The 25,315-nt window shown below is 37.6% G+C and overlaps 1 protein-coding gene, 1 non-coding gene and 1 pseudogene across 6 annotated transcripts in view; all 3 read left to right on the top strand.

Moving 5' to 3' along the window:
• CUL4B (cullin 4B) overlaps window positions 1-3,676 on the top strand; it is a 33,689-nt gene extending 30,013 nt beyond the window's left edge. For all 5 annotated transcript variants that reach the window (XM_017516334.1, XM_017516331.1, XM_017516333.1 and 2 more), the window contains one exon: window positions 1,446-3,676. In XM_017516334.1, the coding sequence (XP_017371823.1) occupies window positions 1,446-1,541 (96 nt within the window). In that variant the 3' untranslated portion in view covers window positions 1,542-3,676. The remainder of the gene's footprint in view (window positions 1-1,445) is intronic.
• Window positions 3,677-20,463: 16,787 nt separating this feature from the next.
• Window positions 20,464-20,514, top strand: LOC119469153 (annotated as a pseudogene).
• Window positions 20,515-22,081: 1,567 nt separating this feature from the next.
• On the top strand, window positions 22,082-22,141 carry LOC119469152. The gene has a single exon (XR_005197962.1). It is a non-coding gene; the product is annotated as a U7 small nuclear RNA (small nuclear RNA).
• The last annotated feature ends 3,174 nt before the right edge of the window (window positions 22,142-25,315 follow it).

The following is a 25,315-nucleotide window of genomic DNA, read 5'->3' as shown; positions in this document are numbered from 1 at the left end:
GTAGCTGGGATTACAGGTGTGCACCACCAGGCCTGGCTAATTTTTGTATTTTTGGTAGAGACAGGGTTTCACTATATTGACCAGGCTGGTCTCGAACTCCTGACCTCATGATCCACCTGCCTTGGCCTCCCAGAGTGCTGGGATTACAGAGAGCCACTGTGCTCAGCCAGTATTCTTTTAAATAGTGATTTTGGTGGTGGTGGTGGTGGTGGTGGTTGTTTTGAGATGGAATCTTGCTCTGTTGCCTAGGCTGGATTGCAGTGGCACAATCTCGGCTCACTACAGCCTCCACCTCCCAGGTTCAAGCGTTTCTCCTGCCTCAGCCTCCCTAGTAGCTGAGACTACAAGTGTGCACCACTGCACCTGGCTAATTTTTGCATTTTTAATAGAGATGGGGCTTTGCCATGTTAGCCAGGCTGGTCTCGAACTCTTGCCCTCAGGTGATTCACCCATCTTAGCCTCCCAAAGTGCTGGGATTGCAGGCATGAACCACCACACCTGGTCTAAATAATGATTTCATCAATATATTTTAAATCTTAATTTATAAGAATGAAACCAACTAACTCTTGCCCAAAGTAAAGGTGTCCTTCACAAACTATCTTGACAAAACTAGTATTCTGTGTCCTTAAACTACCATATAGTCCTCATGTGAAGTTACAATAAATGTAGTCTTTTGTATTTAACCAGGCAAAAGGCAGCTGCTTCTGGGAGACCTCTTTAAAACAGAAAAGCATAGAAAGTATTGCGTAACAATATGACAAAGGTGTGACAGTTTAATGTGTTTATAGTATATAGCACAGGTTGAACACCCTTAATGTGAAAATCCAAAATCTGAAATGCCCTAAAATTGGAAACTTTTTGAGTGCCAACATGATGCCACAAGTGGAAAATTCCACACTTTACCGCATTTGACAGGTTGCAGTCAAAATTTTGTTTCATGCATAAAAGATATAAAGTTATCTTCAGGCTATTCAAGGTATGTGTGGAACATAAATGAATTTTGTGTTTAGACTTGGGTGCCATCTCCAAAGTATCTCACTATATATATATGCAAGTATTCCAAAATGAAAAAATCAGGACCAGACATGTTAGCTCACACCTTTAATCCTAGTACTTTGTAAGGCTGAGGCTAGGGAGATCACTCAAGACCAAGAGTTCAAGGTCAGCCTTGGCAACATAGCAAGACCCTGTCTATTAAAAAAAATAAAACTACAAAAAAAAAAATCGAAAATACTTCGAGTGTTAAAGAATCTTCAGTGCATATGATATTTATTAACTTGGTTTACTTTCATGATACTTTTCTCTAAAAAAAGGGATTTAAATAAATTTTTTAAAAAGAGATTAAGATCATGAGCCAAAACTGTTGTCTTTTTAATGGGGTGTTAACTAAATGGGCTTGAGCCAATGATAATGAACTTACATTGAAAGTTTGCCTTCTCTTACAGCCTGCTGATCTTAAGAAGAGAATAGAATCCTTAATAGATCGGGACTACATGGAAAGAGATAAAGAAAACCCAAACCAGTACAACTATATTGCATAAAATGTTGGCCTTGCATTTGGTGTCATATGCAGTAGCCAGTGGATAAACTAACCTGTTGGTTCAATATTATTTGACTCCTTTTTTACTACCGATGACCAAATGAAGCAGTGTAATTAATGGAAATAGTTGAGTGGACTTTTTCTCAGTGGTTAACATGGCCATTTTAAAGAGTAATACTTACCTTTAAGAAGAATGTTGTTGAACTCTTTGCATGTTATTTAGTATGATGTGCAGAAAACACTTAAGAACGTACCTGGTCTTCATAAATTCCTCTTTGGAACTGGGAAAGAGATCCCTGCGGCTATTAAAAAGGGGGGAGGGTTCTTATACACCATTAAATATGAAGCAGAAGGTTTATTTGCTTAAAATGTCATTTAAAGACACTTAAACTGCATGCAAACTTTATTTACTGTACAGAGTTCTGGATGTATTTATCAAATAGAAAAACCACCCTTGACTTGGTTGTTCACCCATTTCGTGGTTTCCCTTGAAAAGAGAAACAAGTTGTCATAGCTATTGATATTTTACTAGGTAATGTTCTGTCACACTGAAAGGGATGTTGTTTTAAAAGAAAAATTATTTGGAAACAAGTTTTCAAGTAGGGGGACAGTTGCTTACGTAATATCTTGTATATTCACATCCTAAAAATTTCCATTTATGAGTATGGGATGTGTATATATGGCTTAGCCCCGAGTTTACTGTGCTGATTAACACATACTTATAAAAATAGCTAAAATAGAAAATTAATGATCAGTTGTACTAGAGGAACATCATAGAAGAGAAAATATTCCAACTCTTTCTTTATATTAAAAATGAATACAATAAGAAAAGTGCAAAAGAGACCAAAATGAACGTGTTTTGTAAATTGTTACAGGAGCAAAAACTTGTCAACTAGTTTTCAACATATTTTAGACTTTAAATGTTGTTAGGACAGTTTTGTCTTCAACTTGGACCAACTGTAGATTGTTACAGGCTTCCTAGGATTTAGCATTCTATTTTCTCTACCAAAGTTTTTTTGGAAACATCCCAACTCTTCTCTTTGTTTGATAAATAAACCTTTCCTGTCATCCTCATTTTAACTTCCTAAAACCCTAGATATAAAGGTCCTCCCTCATTTTTCCCACACAGCCTCTGTTGGGGAATTTGACATTCTGTGTCATGCTGGTCTTCCTTTCAGAATTGCTTGAAGTTGAGTTATCTTAGCCATTGGACACCTGCTTTTCAGGAAAATGACCCAGGATTGTTAATATATACGAAATGGCAAAAGTACTGTTTTTCAAATTGAGCAAAAGGCTTCCCTTTACCATCAGTGTTCTATTGTTTTTGTTTTGCTTCCTTCTATTTCCTTGAAGCATTGAAGGGAGGAGAAGCAGAAAATTTTGTTTTTGTTTTTTAAAAATCAGAACTACTTAATGCTTTTTGCCACAGTATATTACCTTGCCTGTTGGAGCCGTTAGGAAGATTATCTATGTCCTAATGTTCAACTTGAGGAGATTTTTGAATCTTATGTCTACTGTTGATTGTTTTCTTGAGTTCTAGAAGACCTGTGGCCAAGTATTTTTTAAAGTTGCCTGTTTCTTTTGCGTCAACTTGCACACTGGTGTCTAACTATATGTGGTATTCAGAACTTATAATTCTTATTGAGCAGCCATTGCCTATATTTTCTCAGCTCCTCCCCGATTTCTTTATATGAGCTCAGCTGACAAGCAAATGCAGCTATTTTGTTTGCCCTCTCTTCATACCGGACCATCAACAACAGTGTTCTAACATCCCTGATGGTCTCTGAGATGTAGACTATTACACAAGATTCAAGTTATTCTTAAGCAACTTTTAGATAGAGTTGGTCCTGTTACAAGGAAACTCTTGATGTCATCTTTGTTATCTTGAAAGCAGGTCTCCTCCCTGAAGCTTTTAAGTTTTTGAAAACTTGATGCTGTTTTAGCTGAAAAACTAGCAAGACTGTTAAAAAAAACAAGTTGATGGGAGCTGTTTAAGAAACTGAAAAGTAATAGCAAACTACATTGGATAATTGTGATTTTTCAGTTGTTGTTCTGTATCAGTTGAATTTTTGTGCTCTTTTCCCTGTGTACGTGGTGGTTCTATTTTTCTCCAATAAAACTTTTATTTAAAAAAAAGTTTCTAGAGAAGATCTTTAAAATTTAAGTATTGTAAGAAAGTTAAAAAACCACAGGACTTAAAATCTTCCTAACAATTTCTAATGAACTCACATTTGTCAATTTTGTTATTTTTAAACTTTTAAAAATTTTTTGTGATTGTTTTGTGGTAATACTATAAGAGTATGGGGGAGGGTATGGTTAACAAGATGAGGAAAATTCCCAGGAATTGTCAAGGTGAATAATTATTCATGGACATCATTGTAGAAAATGCAAATACAAGTATAAACATGGCTTCATTCAAATCCTCAATGTCAAATTGTTTCATAAAGTCAATATGAAATGAGTCTAGATTTGAGTTCAGGGGAGAAGAAAAGATTATTCTTATTTTAGTTATGGCATTTGATCTTCCTTTTCTGTTAATACTTTTTTGAGTTCTGGGCCAAATACTCATAGTAAGATATTCCTCAGAGTTTTTGAATCTAGTTCCTGGGTCTGCTTGAATAGTCTTAATATGATGTTTAGCCACACTCTTGAAATTTTTGCTGTGTACATGAGTGTACAGTTCAGAAAAACAGCTTATTTAGGCATCTGTATCTAAAGATTTGAGAAGTTTTTTAATCTTGATATTCATAAATCTTTTAGCTGGTTTTTGTTTTCATGACCACTCTGTTTAATGCTGTGAATGGCAGGAGTGTTGTAAGCATGTTCTGTTCTCTTACGTACTTAAAATTGCCGAAACAAATTGTTCATTAAAAAGAAAAGAGCAGTACCAATGAAAATTTGCATACTTATGCTTTGTAAAATGATATCTTGCTAATGCTTCATTAATGAATATTTTTCAGTGTCCTATAAAAAAAAGCTTGTTTTACATTTGAATAGTGAAGTTTGTTCACCTGTAAACACTCAGTCAAATCAAACACTTTGCTCAATTATTTTCCTTTTTCCCCTTTCCTCCTTTATAAAAAAGGATATTTCTTCTTTTGAATGGACACATAGTGTACCTTTATGTTTAACAATCCTTAGAAGTTATCTCTAGCATAGTGGAAAAAACCCTAACCTTTCTTTTGTTTTAAAACCCTTTCTATTTGATGTAGAATGTAAGAATGTGTTGCATTGGCACGTTAGAACTTAATAGTTTTGTCACAGATAAAACTATTTTTATTGTGGTAAAGTACACATAAAATTTACCATTCTAACCATTGATAAAGTGTTCAATTCTGACAGTACATTCACAGTATGCAACCAGCATTATGTAGTTCCAGAAGTTTCATAAACTCTAAAGGAAATGGTACCGTTAAGCAGTCATTTCCCATTCCCCCTTTTCATCCAGCGTCTGGAAACCACCGCTTTCTGTCTCTCTGGATTTGCCTATTCTGGATATTTCCTATCAATGGAATCATGTCACTTTTTGTATCTGTTTTCTTTCACTTAACATCATGTTTTCAAGGTTCCTCCACGTCATACGTCTTGTACTTCATTCCTTTTTATGGCTGAATAGTAACATGTATATTACAATATCTTGTTTATCCATTCATCAGTTGTTGGACATTTGGATGGCTTCCACCTTCTGGCTATTGTACATGATGGTGCCATGAAGATTTGTGTACAATTATCTGTTGAAGTCCCTATTTTAAAATCTCTTGGGAATATAAGAGTGAAACTGATGGGTTATATGGTAGTTCTGTGCTTATCAATGAACCATTCAACTTTCCCACAGCAGCTACGCCATTTTCTATTCCCACCAGCAATGTATGAGGTTTCCAGTTTCTCCATATCTTCAATACTTGCTGTTTTCTGGTTTTCAGATACTATAATCATCTTAGTTTGAAGTGGTAGTTAATTGTGATTTTGAATCTCATTTCTTTAATGACTAATAATGTTGACCATCTTTTCATGTGCTTATTTGGCCATTTGTACATTTGCTTTGTAGAAATGTCTATTCACATTTTTTGGCTTTTTAAAATAGGTTGGGTTGTCTTTTTGTTGTTGAGTTATAAGAATTCTTTTAATATTCAGGATGTTAAAGAATTTGCTAATATCTTCCCCGGTTCTGTGAATTGCCTTCTTACGGGGTGGTGACGTTTGCACATAAGTTTTTAATTTTAATGAAGTCCAGTTAGTCTATTTTTTCTCTGTTGCTTGTGCTTTTGGTGTCATTTTTTTTTTTTATTTTCACTTACAAGCTCTCTACATGTCATGGTGTCATATTTAAGAAACCATTGCCAAATCAATGCTCATGGTTTACTTCTGTGTTTTCTTATAAGAGTTTTACAGTTTTATTTCTTATGTTTAGGTCTTTGATCTCGAGTTAGTTTCTGTATGTGATATGAAGTAAATGTTTAACTTTATTTTTGCATGTGGTTATCCAGTTGTCACAGTACCATTTGTCAAAGAGACGATTCTTTCTCCCATTGAATGATCTTATCAACCCTTGTTGAAGATCATTTGACCATAGCTGTATGGGTTTATATCTGGACCCATAGCTGTGTGGATTTATTTCTTAAGTCTATTCCATTCTCCTTATATATCAATCTTACACTGGTACTACACTGTTTTGATTACTGTAGCTTTTTAGTAAATTTTGTAATCAGAAAATGTGAGTATTTCACCTTTCCTCTTTTTCAAGATTGTTTTAACTATTTGGGTGCCTTACATATAATTCCACATGGATTTTAAAATCAGCACTTCCATTTCTGCAAAAAAAAAGCCATTGGGATTTTGATAGGGATTGTATTGAATCTGTATATCACTTTGGGGAGTATTGTCATCTTAACAATATGAAGTCTTCTAATCCATGAACAAAAGATGCCTTTCTGTTTTTAGGTCTTTAAAAATTTTTTTCAGTAAAGTTTTTTACATGTCAGTGTACTTTTCTTGTATCTCCCTAGTTAAATATACTCCTAAATATTTTGTTCTTTTTGGTGCTACCATAAATGTAATTGTTTTCTGAATTTACTTTTCATGCTGTTCATTGCCAGTGTATACAACCGTATACAACTGATTTTTGCATGTTGATCTTGTATCTTGCATTTCTGCTGGATTTGTTAGTCCTTAAGAATTGTTATGGATTTTTAAGGAGTTTCTATGTATCTTTGCCTTCTACAGTTTACTTCCTCCTTCCATTTTGAGTGCCTTGGATTTCTTGCCTAATTTCTCTGACTGGAGATTTCAACAGTGTTAAATACAAGTAGCTAAAGTGAGCATCCTTGACTTGTTCCTGTTCTTGGATGGGAAGCTATCAGTCTTTCACCATTGAGTATGATGTCACCTGTGGGTGTTTTATAAATGCCCTTTCTCTTATTGAGGAAGTTTTCTTTCTCTTTTATTTAGTATTTTAGAGATGGAGTCTCACTCTGTCACCCAGACTAGACTGTTATGGCACAATCATGGCTCACTGAATCCCCTACCTCATGGGCTTAAGCATTCCTCCCACCTCAACCTCCCAAGTAGCTAGGACTACAGGCACCTGCCACCACACCTGGCTAATAAACGTTTTATACATAGAGAGAGAGACAGGGGTCTCACTGTGTTGCCCAGACTGATCTCAAACTCCTGGCCTCAACTGATCTGCTGCCTTGGTCTCCCAAATTGCTGGGACTACAGGAGTGAGCCACTGTGCCCGGCCCAAAGTTTTCTTTCATTCTTAGCTTTCTGAGTGTTTTCATCATTAAAGGTTGTTGAACTTTGTCCAATGCTTTTTCTGTATCAATTGAGATGATCATGTGGCTTATTTCCTTCATTCTATTCATGTGGTGTAGTATATTGATTTGTTTCCATATGTCGAATCACCTTGGCATTCTTGGCATAAATCCCATTTGGTCATGTTGTATAATCCTTTTGATATGTTGTTGGATTTGATTTGCTAGTATTTGAATATTTTTCCATCTATATTCATGAGGAACATTGATCTGTACTATTCTTACAGTATCTTCGCCCAGCTTTGATAGCTGGTTAATGCTAGCATTATACAATGAAGTATCAAGCATTTGCTCTTCTGTTTTCTGGAAGACTTTGAGAAGAATTGGTGTTCATTCTTCTTTAACAGAATTCGCCAGTGTGAAAGTCAGAGGCTGAGGGGGAAAAAAAGAATTCCCTTGTGAAGCTGTCCAGTCCTAGGTTATTCTTTTGGGGGGATGTTTTCAATTATTTAATCTCTTACAGGTCTGTTCAGATTTTCTGTTTCTTTTTGCATCAGTTTTAGGTCATGTGTATATTTCTAGGAATTTGTTCTTTTTTTTCTTTTGAGACGGCATTTGGTCTTGTTGCCCAGGCTGGAGTGCAGTGGCATGATCTCAGCTCACTGCAACCTCCTCCTCCCAGGTTCAAGCAATTCTTCTGCCTCAGCCTCCAGAGTAGCTGGGACTACAGGTGGGCACCACCATGCCAGGCTAATTTTTGTATTTTTAGTAGAGACAGGGTTTCACTATATTGGCCAAGATGATCTCAATCTCCTGACCTTGTGATCCACCCGCCTTGATTTTATCTTAGCTATCTAATTTGTTGGCATACAATTGTTGATAGTAATCCTTTTTTTTTTTTTTCTTTTTTTTTTTTTGATACAGGGTCTCTTTCACCCAGGCTGGAGTGCCGGGGCACAACCATAGCTACTGCAGCCTAGATCTCCCAGGCTCAGGCAATCCTACCTCAGCCTCCCAGGTAGCTAGGATCATGGGCATTCACCACCACACCTACTTAGTTTTTTAAAATTTTTTTGTAGAGATGGGGTCTTGCTGTGTTGGTCTCAAACTCTTAGATTTAAGCAATCCTCTCACCTTGGCCTCCCAACATGCTGGTATTACAGACGTGAGCCATTGTGCCCAGCCTCATAGCAATCTTTTATCATCCTTTTTAATTGTGAGGTCAGTAGTAATATCCCACTTTCATTTCTGATTTTAGTAACTTGAGTCTGTTCTATGCTATTCTTTTTTTCTTTCTTTCTTTCTTTCTTTTTAAACAGGGTAGCGCTGTGTTGCCCAGGCTCAAGTGCAGTGGCACAGTCACAGCTTACTGCAGCCTCAAACTCTTGGGCTCAAGCGATCTTCCTGAGTAGCTGGGACTACATGCGCATGCCACCACACCCAGCTAATTAAAAAAAATTTTTTTTTGTAGAGTTTGGGTTTCTACATGATTTTTTAAATTTTTTTGTAGAGATTGGGTATGTTGCCCAGGCCAGTCGCGAACTCCTGGCCTAAAGCAATCTTTCCACCTTGGTCTTCTAAAGTGCTGGGATTATAGGCACTTGGTCTTCTGAAGTGCTGGGATTACCTGGTCTATTAATGATTTCTAATTTTACTCCATGTGGCCAGAGAAGATGTGTATGATTTCAGTCGTGTTAAATTTATTGAGAGTTGTGTGCCTAACATGGTCTATCCTGGAGAATGTTTCATGTGGAGTTGAGAAGAATGTATATTCTGCTGTTTTGTGTGGAATGTTCTGTATATGTCTACTGAGCCAAGTAGGTTTGTAGTGTTGTTCAGTTTTTCTGTTTCCTTATTGATCTGTCTAGTTCTATCCATTATTGAAAGTGGGATATTGAAGTCTTCAACATTGTTGTAGAACTGCCTATTTCTCCCTTCAATTCTACCAGTTTTTACTTCATATATAGTGGGACTGTTAGGTGTGTCTATGTTTATGATTATTAATATCTTATCAATGTATTGACTACTATATCAATATATATTATTGTTCTTTGTCTCTTGTAACAATACACATTTTTACTTAAAAGTCTATTTTATCTGACATTAGTGGAGCAACCCTAGCCCTCTTTTGGTTTGCTTGCAATGTCTTTTTCCATCCTTTCTCTTTCCACTTGTTTGTATCTAGAACCTAAAGTGAGTCTCTTGTCGACAGTCTATAATTAGATCTTGGTTTTAAATCCATTTTACCAAACCCTGACTTCTGAAATTGGAGAGTTTAATTATTTTACATCTAAAATAATTACTGATACGTAAGGGCTTCTGTCATTTAGCTATTCGTTTTCTATATATCATCTTTTTTGTTTCTTAATGGCTTTATTACTGCCATCTTTTGTGTGTGTTTCTTTTTAAATTCATGGGGTTTTTGTTTTACTGCTGTGCTTGATATATATGAAGTAATGGATACTGCATTTTTACTTGTACATTTATTCTTAGGTTGCATTTAGTTTTATAATCATAAACATCTGGTAGAAATAACATAAGCTTATTCGACTAGTAAACTCAGATAGAATAAAAGTTGTGTCTGCATTATATTTAATGCTGATGCTGACAACCCTGAAGGCATTTTTTGTAACTAAACCAACAATATTTACTAAAGATTACTAGTCAAGTGAACTTGAAAAGCATTTGGGTTAGTTATTCTGTTTTCTGAGAAAATACACACTTTATGTAAATTTCTCTTTTTTTTTTCTTCTATCCTTTTGTTTTGTTTTGGAGACAAGTTCTCTGTCACCCAGGCTGGAGTGCAATGGTGCAATCTTGGCTCACTGCGACCTCCGCCTCCTGGACTCAAGCAATTCTCGTGCCTCAGCCTCCTGAGTAGCTGGGACCACAGGCGCGTGCCACCGCACCCGGCTAATTTTTGTATTTTTTGTAGAGATGGGGTTTGCCATGTTGCCCAGCCTCGTCTTGAACTCCTAAGCTCAGATGATCTGCCCGCCTCGGCCTCCCAAAGTGCTGGGATTACATACAGGCTCGAGCCACTGTGCCCAGCCACTTTTTTTTTTTTTTTTGGAGACATAGTCTCTGTTGCCTATACTAGAGTGCAGTGGTAGGATCATAGCTCACTGCAGACTGGAACTCCTGGACTCAAGCAATTCTCCGTCTCGGTCTCCTAAATAGGACTACATGCACCAATCACCACGGCTAGCTAATTTTTAAATTTTCTTTTGTAGAGACGAGGGTCTCGTTATGTTGCTGAGGCTGACCTTACGCAATCCTCCTGTTTTGCCTCCCAAAGTTCTAAGATTACAAGCCTAAGCACCACACCCAGCCAAGTGTATTTTTCTTAAAGCCAGTGAAGTTAAGCTTGTTTACAAACGAATTTAGGTAATACCATGGGGATAGAAAAATGTCACATGTACATAGACATACAGATACAAACAGATTTTACAACTTTCATTTAAAAGTTTTAGCCATGTATCAGGTACAATAATATAAAACTCACTAGTTTGTAAAAGAATAGCTGGATCTAAATTGTGTTTCTGGCAGATAGAATAAGTTAAGTTTACGTATTCAGATGGCTAAAGATTTTTACAAATATCTGTGGAAAAGACAAGATTTTCATTTGCCCAGTCTCCAAATAGCTCCATTTTTTCCCTTCAGGTGAGAGTCATCTTGAGATTTGCATTTCAAAAGAGATAGCCCTCGGGCCCTAGAGAAAAATATTTACATCTCAAAGGCACAGAAAGGATGAAAGTTATCTCCTAGGAGTTTTGTAGCATATTTGCCTATTTTCAGAGGTCAGTCTTAGGAAGCTGTGGACTAAAATGTAGATGACTGAGGAGACATCTAGTGGTAGTCTATCTCCAAAGCCCATCGGAGTGGATGAAACATCCAGTCTATTTCTAACTAGCTTTTCTTTTCAGCCTCAGGTAATTGCTTCTGGAGGTCCCTAAGTCCCTTGAGAGCCAGAGTTCTACAGTTCAAGAGACTAAGGGGCTGGAGTGGGAAGGTTAAAAGTCTGGCAGTGGTAGACAGAGGGACGGAGGAGGTAGGAGCTTGGAAGGGGAACAGATAAAGGTTCAAAGGAACTGAATTAAAGATTGAAAGTGGCAGAAGGCAGAGCTGAAGCAATGGGGTTGAAGAAGTCTGAGAGCCAGTTTGGGAAATCTTTCAAGAAGCCAGTGAAGTTTCAAGTTACTAGCAAAATTGTGTCAACTAAAAGAAGGTGGCCAGAGTTGGCAGAGCATATAGTCTGCAGGATTTTGAGAAAGGAATTTTAGTTGACTGAGGTTTCCATGGGGGGAGCAGGATCAAAAAGAATAGAGAATATTCCTGGCATAATTGAACTCTTTTTTTTTTTAATTTTTCTTTTAAACCAAAGGTGTAACCATGATACGTTTCTTGCCCAATGTACACACAAGTTGATATGCTGAGATGCTGGGTTACAGCAGAGAAGGAGGTTTTTTCGTTGTTGTTTTTGAGATGGAGTCTCACTCTGTTGCCCAGGCTGGAGTGCAGTAACACAATCTCATCTTACTACAGCCCATGCCTCCCAGGTTCAAGCGATTCTCCTGCCTCAGCCTCCCATGTAGCTGGGATTACAGGCCTGCGCCACCTCGCCCTGCGAATTTTTGTATTTTTAGTAGAGGCGGGGTATCACCATGTTGTCCAGGCTGGTCTCAAACTCCTGACCTCAAGTGATCCACCCACCTTGGCTTCCCAAAGTGCTGGGATTATTTGCGTGACCCACTGTGCCTGGCTGAGAAAGAGGTTTAATGGTAGGATAACAAAAAAAAAAAGAAATGGGAGAAAACCTCAAGTCTGTCTCCCTGAGGAATTTCAGGTTAGGGTTTTAAAGGGTTTTGGAGTGGGCCAAAGTGTGGAGATTGTTGACTGGTTGAAGAGTGCAGGGTGAAGTTATAGGACACGGAGATGAAACTATTCTTGGCCAGGCTCACGCCTATAATCCCAATGCTTTGGGAGCCCAAGGTGGGAGGATTGCCTGAGGGCAGGAGTTCAAGACCAGCCTGGCTAACATAGGGAGACCCCATTTCTACAAAAAAAATGTAAAAATTAGCTGGGTGTGGTGGTATGCACCAGTAGCCCCAGCTAATAAGGAGGCTGAGGCTGGAGGATAACTTGAGCCCAGGAGTTTGAGGCTTTAGTGAGCTATGATCATGCCACTTCACTCCAGCCTGGGTGACAGAGCAAGACCCTATCTTAAAAAAAAAGAAAAAGAAAGTATATTCTTATGCTGATTTGGTTCTTCTCTGAGGGTCTTGAAACTGGTTGCCTTCAGCCTTTCCACTGGAATTCAGTATCTGAAAAATATCTTAAGTAGCCCTTAAACAAAAGCCTTATGATTCCAGTGTCAGAGATCCTATCTGTAGGAAAAATGTAAATGCAAATAGCCAGTATCTAGTGCTACATGACTTTCAGCAAGAGGAAAGTGGGCCAAAGGGCAGCCTGATTAATTTTTAATTATAGCTATTTCTGTCCAGAACCTAGCATGCAATTCTTGTCACCCCTCTGGGGACATTTTCAAAGGTATATTTATCAAGTGACTTGACCAAAACCAATAAGCCATTAATGGCTTAACTGTGGTCGCAAGAGGTGTCTCCATAGAGGGTGCAAAGATACGGTCCTCCCAAGATCTAGAGCCACTCCCAGAGATAGCCAAAAGAGAATCCTCTGAGAGCTGGCAACAGTTGGTAGGACCCTAGCCACAAGCAGGATACAACCCCCATTTCTGTCCAGCCATATTATTGGGGGCTGCCAACCTTTTAGTTGGCTGCCTGCAAACACAGGCTTGATAACCTGTGTAATCAGACAGGTAGAAAGCCAAGCTAAGCTTTCAGGACACAAAATGAGACCAGCAGGAAAGCAAAAGCTATCTCTGAGAGGGAAAGGATCAAGCCAGAGTCATAATCCAAAAAATCAATTTGTACAGATGTTTTTCTCCTGCTAATCAAAAGTTAGAACATAAGGAACAAGGAAAAGTGTTTGACTTCCTCTTCTCTATTAGGTCCTGCAGATAGATCCAGGAGAGTTGAGTTTGGTAAGAATTCTTACCCTTAGCCAGCTTCTATCAGTTTTCCCAAGATCTCATTGGCAGGTTCCAGAGTGAGCAGGGTGCTCCAGAGATCCTATCCTCATTGCCAGAAACTCTAGGGGAGGAAAGATACTTTTCTCTTTATCCTTCATAGTTTCTCATTGTGGTGGACTCCTGTAACAAAAGATAGACTCACGAGAGAAAAAGTTTAACAGCTTGTACAGTGGTCCCCCTTATCTGCGGAGAATATGTTCCAAGAACCCTGGGGGATGCCTGAAACCACAGGTAGTACCAGACCCTATATATACATTTTTTTCTATAAATACATACCTATACTTCATTTATAAATTAGACACAGCAAGAAATTAACAACAACAATAAAATACAACAATTGTTACAATTTGCCAGCATCACTACTCTTGTGCTTTGGGGCCATTATCAAGTAAAACAAAGGTTACTTGAACAGAAGCACTTCAGTACTACAACAGTTGATCTGATAACCAAGATGGCTACTAAGTAACGTGTGGTGTATACAGCATGGATCTGCTGGACAAAGGAATGACTCGCATCTTGGGTGGGATGGAGCAGAATGGCATGAGATTTCATCATACTATTCAGCATGGCATGCAATTTGAAACTTATGAATTGTTTATTTCTGGAATTTTCCATGCAATATTCTTGGACCATGGTTGACCACAGGTAACTGTCCCCAGGGAAAACAAAACTGCAGATAAGGGGGGACGATTGTATACCTCATGTATACATGGGAGATAACCATGGAAGGATGAGTAAATCTCCCCTTCTGTTGTGTTGATTGATTTTTTTTTTGTAGTATACCATTTTGATTCTCTTCTCATTTCCTTTTATGTGTATTTTTTTTTAATAGAGGCAAGGTATCACTGTGTTACCCAGGCTGGCCTAGAGCTCCTGGGTTCAAGTGATCCTCCCTCCTCAGCCTCCTGAGTAGCTGAGAGTATAGGTGCATGCCACCTCACCTGGCTTCTTTTCATATGTGTCTTTTAGGGTTTTTTTTCTTAGTAGTTAACCTGGGGATTATGATGGGCATCTTAAGTTTACAGCAAACTAGTATGAATTAATACTAACCTAGCTTCAATAGTATAGTATATACAAAAACTGCTTCTATACAGCTCTACCTCTTCTTATGTAGTTATTGTCCCAGAGTACATCTTTATTCATTGTGTGCCTATTTAGAGATGAAACCTTTCTCATATTTCTTAGTCTGAAATAGCCAATGAGACATTCTTAAGTTGAAAGCAATATAAATATCAGAGTGAGTTGCTTTTAGGTGTTCAATTGTTTTGTGGTAATATAAAAATCCCTTCTATGCATAAATGCATTTTCTTTTCATTGTCTGTATGTCAGAAGTTTGTTTTTTTGGTTTTTGTTTTTGAGACAGAGTTTCACTCTCTCACCCAGGCTGCAGTGCAGTGGCACGATCTTGGTGGACCACAACCTCTGATTACTGTGTTCAAGCTATTCTCCTGTCTCAGTCACCTGAGTAGCTGGGATTACAGGCATGCACCACCAGGCCCAGCTAATTTTTGAATTTTTAGTAGAGACAAAGTTTCACCATGTTGACCAGTCTGGTCTTGAACTCCTGACCTCAAGTGATCTGGCCACCTTGACCTCCCAAAGTGCTGAGATTATAGGCTTGAGCCACCGCACCCAGCCTATATGTCAGAAGTCTTTNATTTGGCAGATAGTAAGAAATTTTTATTAAGTACAAAGACATTTTTCGTTTGGTTGTTTATTTGTTTAAATCATTGGTGTGTGAATATCTTGTGAAAGCATTTTTAAAAGTGGTCATAAGAGTCTTCATAATGGCTAACATTATACCTAAAAGGGCAGTATGGAATTTGCCGGATTTTTAAAAGATAACGCAAGTGAGAAGCAAGGACAGATTTTTTACAATCAGGCCTACGTAATGAATTACACTTTTGCCCTAAGACACAAGCACCAGTTCAGACTGTGGAGTTAGCATCTTTAAAAGGTTTATTTCTAATTCCTCTTTGAGTTAAGGATTATCAGACAGAGAGATAACTGTAGGCACATTTTTCTCTATCTTTCAAACATTAAATTTTTAACATAATTTATATAATGATGTTCAGGAATTTCAAGTATCCCACTTAAACAATATGGTTTTGCATATGATTGTTTTAAGAGGAAATTAGATATAAACAAGTCAAATGTTTTAACCAAAGGTAAGAGTAATATGAAAACTTCAAGCCTCTTTGAATGCACGAGGCTTATATTAGCCTTTTCACCCTACTCTTATGTAGGAATTAATAAATGGAGGGTCACTTCCTTTGCAATTAAAGGGAACAAGAAAATATTATTTCAAACCAGTATATATAATTCCTACCTAAAACAGATCATTAGATTCCGTCATCTGGGAATGACTATTTTGGGGATATCAGGCTCTAGTATAACACTAAAACATTCTGCTAATTTAATTTCCAATTTATTTTCTAAAGCATGCCATTAAAATGTGCTTTTTATTTTTTATTTATTTTTTTTGAGACAGAGTCTTGCCCTGTCACCCAGGCTGGAGTGGAGTGGCACAATCTCGGCTCACTGCAACCTCCGCCTCCTGAGTTCAAGCAATTCTCCTGCCTCAGCCTCCTGAGTAGCTGGGATTACAGGTGCCTGCCACCATGCCTCACTAATTTTTGTGTTTTCAGTAGAGACAGGGTTTCACCATGTTGGCCACGCTGGTCTTGAACTTCTGACTTCAAGTGATCCGCCCACCTTGGCCTCCCAAAGTGCTGGGATTATAAGCATGAGCCACTGCCCCTGGCCTACATGTGCTTTTTAGAAGAAAGGAGTGGGATGCAAGAAGCAATGATGACCAAAGTAATTGATGAAATATATTAATGATACCTAAATAAGCATTGACAAAAAATAAAAATTACCGATTTTGTTGGGGAAGATTACAATAAGAGTAGCTCTAAAATACTAGACAAGCTAAGATAGAAGATAAAATTCTGGAATTAAATGTATTAAGATCTTTGTTTTGTTCAAAAGGGGAATAAAGATACTAACTTTGGACTGTATGCATATTAAAATTTAAGGGTACCCAGAAATCCCACCCCTAAGTATTTACCAAGAGGAATTAAAACTAATTCACACAAAAGCCCATTTGTAAATGTAAAACCTGAAACAACCCCCAGCTGGTGAATGGGTAAATAATGGTGCATCTGTGTAATGGAATACTACTACTTAGTAATATACAGGAATAAACTATTGATACATTCAATAACGTGAATACATCTTCAAATTATTCTAAGCGGAAGAAGCCAAAGTCAAAAGGCTACATACAATATAATTCCTACATTACCTTATGCAAAAGGCAAAACTAAGAGTGTAAAACAGATCAGTAATTAGTATGGGTTGGGGTGAAAGGAGGAATATATAGAGGGGTACTAAGAGGGAATTTGAGGCATGAGGAAACTCTTCTGTATCTTAATTGTGGTAGTGTTTACACAGCTCTGCATTTGTCAAAACTCAGAACTGTACACCAAAAATGAATTATACTGTATATAAATTTTAAAATATATTTTAAGGGTGACTCTAAAAGAAGTAGAATGTGTAACATCCAAACCAGTAGAAGGGGGAAACATGATCAGTGAAACAGGGGAAGAAGGAAAGAAACGTAGAAAAAGCAAAGTTAATACAACGCACAAAAATATTAATACCTGTAGTAGAGATAGTTTCAATATAACTAATCAAAAGGCCCCATACAAATCAGAAAGATTATCCACAGGCTGGGAGAAGACATTCATAGTGCATGTAACCAACACAGGATTAATATTCAGAAAATATAAGTAGGTTTCATAAGTCAATAAGAAAAACAGGTAAATTAAAAAATGAGCAAAGAATATGAGTAGGGAATTCACAGAAAAGGAAATCCAAAACATCAATATATTTATAAGATCAATCTCACTATAATCAGAGGAATGCAGAATAAAACTGTAAGGTATTATACTTCACATGCATCAGATTACCAAAAATGGAAAAGTCTTATAGCATTAAATGATGGTGGTGATGAGCAATGTAATCTCATTCATGGTAGGAATATAAATTGGCACAACTACTTTGAAAAGCAATAGTAATATTTAGTAAGATCAAAGCTGCCCACATCTTATGACTGAGTAATTCTACTCTTAGATAGGATATATATCCCACACCTTGTTAAGAGAAATCTATGAAAATGTTTATTTCTGTATTATCTGTAATGGGAAAAAAAAAAAAAAAAAAAAAGGAACAAGCTATGTGTGTTCAACAGCATGGATGAATTGTTTACATTTATAAAATACAGTGTTATATAACAGTTTAATGAATTAGTACTATATGTATCAACACAGATAAATGTCTAATTTTAGTATATGTGCTGTCGAAGTGAGCACAACACAGATAAATGTCTAAAACAATGGTGTGCAAAACAGGAAAATACATCCACTATGATAACATTTATTTAAATTTTTAAAAATGTATTAAAACTAAATTACTTTTTAAAAAATTTAAAAATGTTTATAATATTTGAGGACACATATTTACCTATTATCAACAAAGTGAAAAGACAACCCACAGAATGGGAAAAAATATTTGCAAACTGCCCATGTGACCAAGGATTAATAACCAGAATATATAAGAAGCTCAAACAACTCTATAAGAATAAATATAATCTACCAAAATAATGGGCAAAAGATTTGAATAGACATTCCTCACAAGAAGACATACAAATGGCAAAAAGGCATATGAAAAGGTGCTTAACATATACTGATCATCTGAAAAATGCAAATCAAAACTACGATGGTATATCATCTCACCCCAGTTAAAATAGCTTATATCCAAAAGACAGGCAATAAAAATGCTGACAAGGATGTGGACAAAAGGGAACCTTTGTACACTCTTGGGAGTGCCAATTAGTACAGTCACTATGGAGAACAGTTTGGAGGTTTCTCAAATAGCTAAAAATTAAGCTACTATATGATCCAGCAATTCCACTGCTGGGTATATGCCCAAAAGAAGGAAATCAGTATATTAAAGAGAGATCTGCACTCCTGTTTCTTGCAGTAATGTTTACAATAGCTAAGATTTGGAAGTAACCTAAGTGTCCATCAACAGATGACTGGATAAAGAAAATGTGGTACATATACATAATGGAATACTATTTAGCCATGAAAAAGAAAGAGATCCTGTCATTTGCAATCACATGGATGGAACTGGAGGTCATTATGTTAAGTGGAATAACCCAGGCCCTTAAAGACTAACATCACATGTTCTCAGTTATTTGTGGAGTCTAAAAATAAAAACAATTGAACTCATGGACATGAAGAGTAGAAGGATAATTACCAGAGGCTGGGAAGGGTAGCAAGGGCCTGGTGGGGAAGTGGAGATGGTTAATGGGACCAAAAAAAAAAATAGAATGAATAAAACCTACTATTTGATAGCACAATAGAAGAACTATAGTCACTAATAATTGTATATTTTAAAATAACTCAGAGTGTAACTGGATTGTTTGTAACTCAATGGATAAATGCTTGAAGGGATGGATACCCCATTATCCATGGTGTGCTTATTTCTCATTGCATGCCAATATCAACGCATCTCATGTACCCATAAATATATACGCCTACTATGTACCACAAACGTTTAAAAAAGAATAAAAGGAATACTGTAAACAACTTTATGCTCATGAATTCAACAACATAGAAGAAATGAACCAATTCTTCAAACTATAAGTTACAAACCACAAAATCACGAATGATCAAAACTGAACCAATATAAAATAGATAATTAGAATTTTCCTATAACCATTAAATAAATTGAATTGATAACTATAAAGCTCTCAAAAAATTAATCTCCAGGCCCATGTTGTTTTACTGATAATTTAACCAAACATTTGAAAAAGATTTTACACAATATCTTCCAGAAAGTAAGAGAAGGAAACACTTCCAAACTCATTTTATAAGGCCATTGTTAACCTGATACAAAATTCTAAAGGAAGGAAGGAAGGAAGGAAGGAAGGAAGGAAGGAAGGAAGGAAGGAAGGAAGGAAGGAAGGAAGGAAGGAAGGAAGGAAGGAAGGAAGGGAGGGAGGGAGGGAGGGAGGGAAGGGAAGGGAAGGGAAGGAAGGAAGGGGAAAGGGAGGGAGGGGAAGAAGGGAGGAGAAGGGAAGGGAAAGAGGGAAGACAAGGGAAAGGGGAGAGAAGGAAGGAAGGGAGGGAGGGAGGAAGGGAGGAAGGGAGAAAGGGAGGGAGGGAGGGAGGGAGGGAGGGAGGGAGGGGGAAGGAAAGGAGGGAGGAGAAGGGAAAGGGAAGGAGGGAGGAGAAGGGAAGGGGGAGGGAGGGAAGGAAGGAAAGAAAGGAAGGAAGGAAGCTACAAATCAATATTTGTTATGAACATAGGCAAAAAAAAACTACTCAACAAAATATTAGCAAATGAAATGTAACATTTTATAAAAACCACTGTACACCATGATCAAGTAGGATTTATTCCAGATATTTGTACTTGTCAGGGTTCTCTAGAGAAACAGAACCAGTAGGAGATTAAAAAGAGGGAGAGAGAGACACATACAAGGAATTGAGAAATTGGCTCATTGAATTATGGAGGCTGATAAGTCCCATGATCTGTCATCTGTAAGCTGGGAACCCAGGAAAACTGTTAGTGTAATTTAATCTGAGCTTGAACGTTTCAGAACCAGGGAGCCAGTGGCGTAAATCCCAGCCCAAGGGTTGGAGAAGAGATGAGATGTCTCAATTCAAGCAAGCAAACAGGAAGCAAAAAGGGCAATTTTTTTCTTTTTCCACCTTTTGTTCTGTTCAAGCCCTCAATGGATTGGACCATGCTCACCTATACGAGGGAGGGCAATCTACTTATTGAGTTCACTGATTGAAATGACAACCTTACCTGGAAACATTCTCACAAACTCAGAAATAATGTTTAATCTGAGCACCGATGGCCAGTCAAATTGATACATAAAATTAGCCATCACAGTACAGGCATACCTGGGAGAGGATGCAGGTTCAGTTCCAGACCATCACAATAAAGCAAATATTGCAATAAAGTGAGTCACAAAAAGAAAAAGCCAGTGTTACAGCTCTTTTAGAATTTGTCAGCAAGTTTTCTGGAAAACCTTCACAAAAAAAGGCAAAAGAGTGCATATAAAATGCTTATGTTTTCCAATGCAAGACAAAAAGGAAGAAAGAAGCAAAAAAAGAAAAGAAAAGAAAAAGAAAGAAAAGAAAAAAATGCTTATGTTTACACTATACTGCAGTCTATTAAGTGTGCAATAGCATTATGTCTAAAAAACAATGTACATACTTTAAAAATACTTTATTGCTGAAACATGCCATCACAGAGACACAAAGCGAGACACAAAGGATTGCTACAAACCTTCAATTTGTAAGAAACATAATATCTGCAAAACACAGTAAAACAAGATATGCCTGTATTCAAGGGTGGTTCAACACTCAGAAACCAATGTAATTCACCATATCAATGGCTCAAGAAAGAAAATCATATTCATTGACACAGAGAAAACATTTGACAAAATCCAACACCCACTTATATTTTTTAAAAATTAAAAAAAAAAAACCCTTTCAGCAAATTAGCACGATAGGGGAACTACCTTAACTTGATAAAAGGCATCTACAGAAACCCTACAACTAACATCACAGTTAATGGTGAAAGAATAATTGGCTTCCACTTGTTTAGAAAGCAGGCATGGATGCTCACCCTACCACTCATTCAACATAGTACTGGAAACACAACACAATAAGACAAGAAAAAGAAATAAAATGAATGCCGATTAGAAAAAAGAATAAATCTGTCCTTATCTAAAGATGGCATGCTTTTCTATGCAGAAAAGCCCAATAAATTTACCAAAGAAATAAACAACAAAAAATTCTCTAAAACTAATAGGTGAGTTTGAAAGTTTGCAGGATACAAGATTAACATGCAAAAGCCAAACACATTAACAGAGAACATGTGGAAACCAAAACGAAAAACACAGTATCAGTTATAATTGTTCCAGAAAAGTACGTTCTTAGATATAAACTTAACAAAACACATACAGGATCCATATGGTGAAAATTACAAAACACTAATGAAAGAGATCAAAGAAGACTTAATGAATGGAGTGCCATAGCATATTTATGGATTAGAATACACAACATAGTAAAGATAGCAATTCTTCCCAAACTGATCTGTAGGTGTAATGCAACTTCTATCAAAGTCCCAGCAAGGTATTTTGTAGAAATACACAAGCTTATGATTGAAAAAGAAGAATAAGGTGGGAAGAATTACTGTATTTGACATTAAGCCCTACTACGTATTTATAGTAATAAAGACAGTATGATATTCGTAGAAATATAGACACACAGATCAATGAAACAGAAGAGAAACTCATCTGTTTTCTTCTTTTTTTTTAATGGCACGTGACATATAATTTGTTCTTTAAACTGATTTTTGACGAAGATACCAAAGCAAATCAATGGAGGAACAATAGCCTTTTAAACAAATGGTGTTGGCACAATTGGACAAAAGAAAATGAACTTCAATCTAAATATCACACCGTATACAAAAATAACTCAAAGTGGGCCACAGACTTAGATGTAAAATGTAAAACTATAACACTTTTAGAAAAAACATGGGAGAAAATCAATGGGGTTTAGAGCAAAGGCATGATTCAAAAAAGGAAAAAGTCAGTGTTATAGCTCTTTTAGACTTTGTCTAGCAAGTTTTCTGGTTTTCCACAAAACCTCCACAAAAAAAGAAAAAAGTAATAAATTAGTATTAAATGAGCATTTTAATGATTCTATCTTATTACCTTAATTGGCTTATTAAATATAACTCTTTGTCTTGTTATTTTAGTAGTTCCTTTAGGTTTTATAGTAATACATCTTTAACCTGTTACAGTCCACCTTCTTTTTGTTTGTTTGTTTTGGAAGTGGAGTCTCACTCTGTCACCCAGGCTAGAGTGCAGTGGCACTGTCACAGCTCACAGCAGCCTCAACCTTACAGGATTCAGCTATCCTCCCACTGCAGCTTGCTGAGTAACAGGGATCACTTAAATCACCACCATGCCCAGCTAATTTTTGTATTTTTTGTAGAGATGGGGTTTTGCCATGTTGGCCAACCTGGTCTCAAATTCCTGGGCTCAAGTGATCCACTGGCCTCAGCCTCCCAAAGTGCTGGGATTATAGGCATGGGCCACTGAGCCATCTCAGACCTTTTATATGGCACTGATCTATTCATGAAGGCAAAGCCCTGATGATTTAATCATGTCCCCTAAAGTCTCACCTCTTAATACCACCACAGTAGAGATTAAATTTCACCACAAATTTCGAATGAAGCACATTCAAACCATACCACTATTTTTGCCATGCATTTTTTCTACATGTTATAAACTGCACAATACAATGTTATTATTTTTGTTTTAAGTGAAATATCTAATAAGGAGATTTAAATTATAAGAAAAAAATCTTGTGCATGTTACCCATGTAGTTACCATATCCATTGCTCCTCATTCCTTTGTGTAGATCCGGATTTTAATCTGTTATCATGAAGGACATCCTCTAACATTTCTTGTAATGGGGTATCTGCTGTTCCTTCTCTTATCCCAACAACAGAGCAAGCCAATCCTTCCCTATCTCAGGCACATACTCCACAGCCACTAAGAAAGACTAATACCTGGAAAAGCTCCAGCCACAAACTTTTAACCAAACAATGAAGAAATAAAGACATGGTGGCCTGGAAAGACTCTGAACTTAGGGACACAAGATGTGAGTTCACTTCTATCTCTACTCACCACTTAGTGAAACTGTGGACATTTCTGGGTTTCACTGTTTTCATCTAAGAAGTGGGGGGAAGAATTTTCTTAACTTCATTCACATGATTGTTGTGAGAATGAAATTAGATAATAGAGGAAAACTGGAGCATATTGGATCCTTCCAATTCCAACATAAACACTTCCTAGTTGTGTGACCTTGGGAAAGTTACTTAATTTTCAGGCCCCAAGTTTCCCAATCTGTAGAATGAGATCATATCTGTCTCACAGGAATGTGTGAATAAAATGAAAAAAAATGTTTAGAAGTGCCTGACCTCAGCCGGGTGCAGTGGCTCACACCTGTAATCCCAACACTTTGAGAGGCTGAGGCCAGTGGATCACCTGAGGCCAGGAGTTCAAGACCAGCCTGGCCAACATGGTGAAACCCTGTCTCTACTAAAAACACAAAAATTAGCTGGATATGGTGGTGCTCACCTGTAATCCCAGCTACTAAGAAGGCTTAGGCAAGAGAATGGCTTGAACCCAGAAGGCGAAGGTTGCAGTGAGCCAAGATCAAACCACTGCCCTGCAGCCTGGATGACAGAGTGAGACTTCGTCTCAAAAAAACAAAAAAAAAAAAAAAAAAAAAAAAAAAAAAGTGCCTGACCTGTAATACGCATTCAGGAGATGATAATACATTGCAAAATCTAGATAATGTCTTCTGAAATCCTATAGAAATGGGGTAAGGGAATACACAATAGGAGGAATTCTCCGTTTTTTGTTTTATTTTTTAGGATGCACCTTCCTTCATTATTTTAGCTCTTTGCCATAACATCTTTAAATGCAAGATGTCACAATAATGGTTTTCAGAGAAACTCTGAGCTGTCCTGTGTCATAAAAGATTTAAAAAATCCTTTTGGAAAGTGGACAGAGACCTCTAACTTCACCTTGACCCGCCAAAAATAAGTGCTCTAGGGGGAACTTCTGCCAAGATGGCTGAATAGGAATAGCTCCAGAGCGCAGCTACCAGCTAGACTCTGAAGACGAGTGATCTCTGCATTTCCAACTGAGGTACCAAGTTCATTTCAATGGGACTGGTTGGACAGTGGGTGTAGCCCAGGAAGGGCAAACCGAGGCAGTGTGGGGCGCTACCCCACCCAGGAAGTGCAACTGACCAGAGGACTTTACCCTCTCAGCACTCTGGTTCAGATACTGCACTTCTCCCAAGCCCTTTGCAACCCACAGTTCGGGAGAATACCGCTGGGCTAAGAAGCACTGCGACTTGCCAGCACAGATCTGAATGACAGCTTCGGCCAGCCCAGCACCACAAGTTGTTGGCACAGAACTGGGCAGAGGTTTTGGCTAGCACAGAGAGCACCTGCGGGACGGATCTACTCACCCCCCGGAAAGACAGAAAGCAGGGAGACAGATGATACAGCTTGGCAGGTCCCACCCCCACAAAGACCAGCAAACTGAAGCCCTCTCGCTTGAGAGTGTCACAGCCAGCACATCAGTTTGAGCTTGACCTGGGACGATCGAGCTGGGTCGGGGAAGGAGGGCATCTGCCATTGTAAAGCCAGGTCTAATCTCACCTGTGTAAACAAAAGCCAAAGGAAGCCTACACAGCAGCCGGGCTGAGTCCAAGGCAGCCCAGCAGTGCCTCTGCAGGCAAACAAGGGACAGACTGCCTCCTCAAGCAGCTTTCTGACCCCTGTATAACAACAACAACAACAACAACAACAACAAAGCCTCATACACCAGAGGGGCCTATTAGAAGGAAAACTAAAAAACAAAAAGAAATAGCTTCAACATCAACAGAAAGGATGTCCACTTGGAGACCTCAATCCAAGATCACCAACTTTAGAGATCAAAGGTACATAAACCAACGAAGATGAGAAGAAACCAGTTCAAAAAGAATGAAATCATCCAAGACCAGAAAGCCTCTTCTCCTCCAAGGGATCACAACTCCTCACCAGCAAGGGAACAAAACAGGATGGAGAATGAGTTTGATTAACTGACAGAAGAAGCTCCAGAAGGTAGGTAATAACAAACTTCTCTGAGCTAAAGGAACATGTTCTAACCCAATGCAAAGAAACTAAAAACCTTGAAAAAAAGTTAGATGAAATGCTAATTAGAATAACCAGCTTAGAGAAGAACATAAACGACTTGAT

Source organism: Cebus imitator, unplaced genomic scaffold (genome assembly GCF_001604975.1).
Source record: "Cebus imitator isolate Cc_AM_T3 unplaced genomic scaffold, Cebus_imitator-1.0 Scaffold580, whole genome shotgun sequence".
NCBI classification, from domain to species: Eukaryota; Metazoa; Chordata; class Mammalia; order Primates; family Cebidae; genus Cebus; species Cebus imitator.
This window is presented reverse-complemented; position numbering and strand designations above follow the sequence as displayed.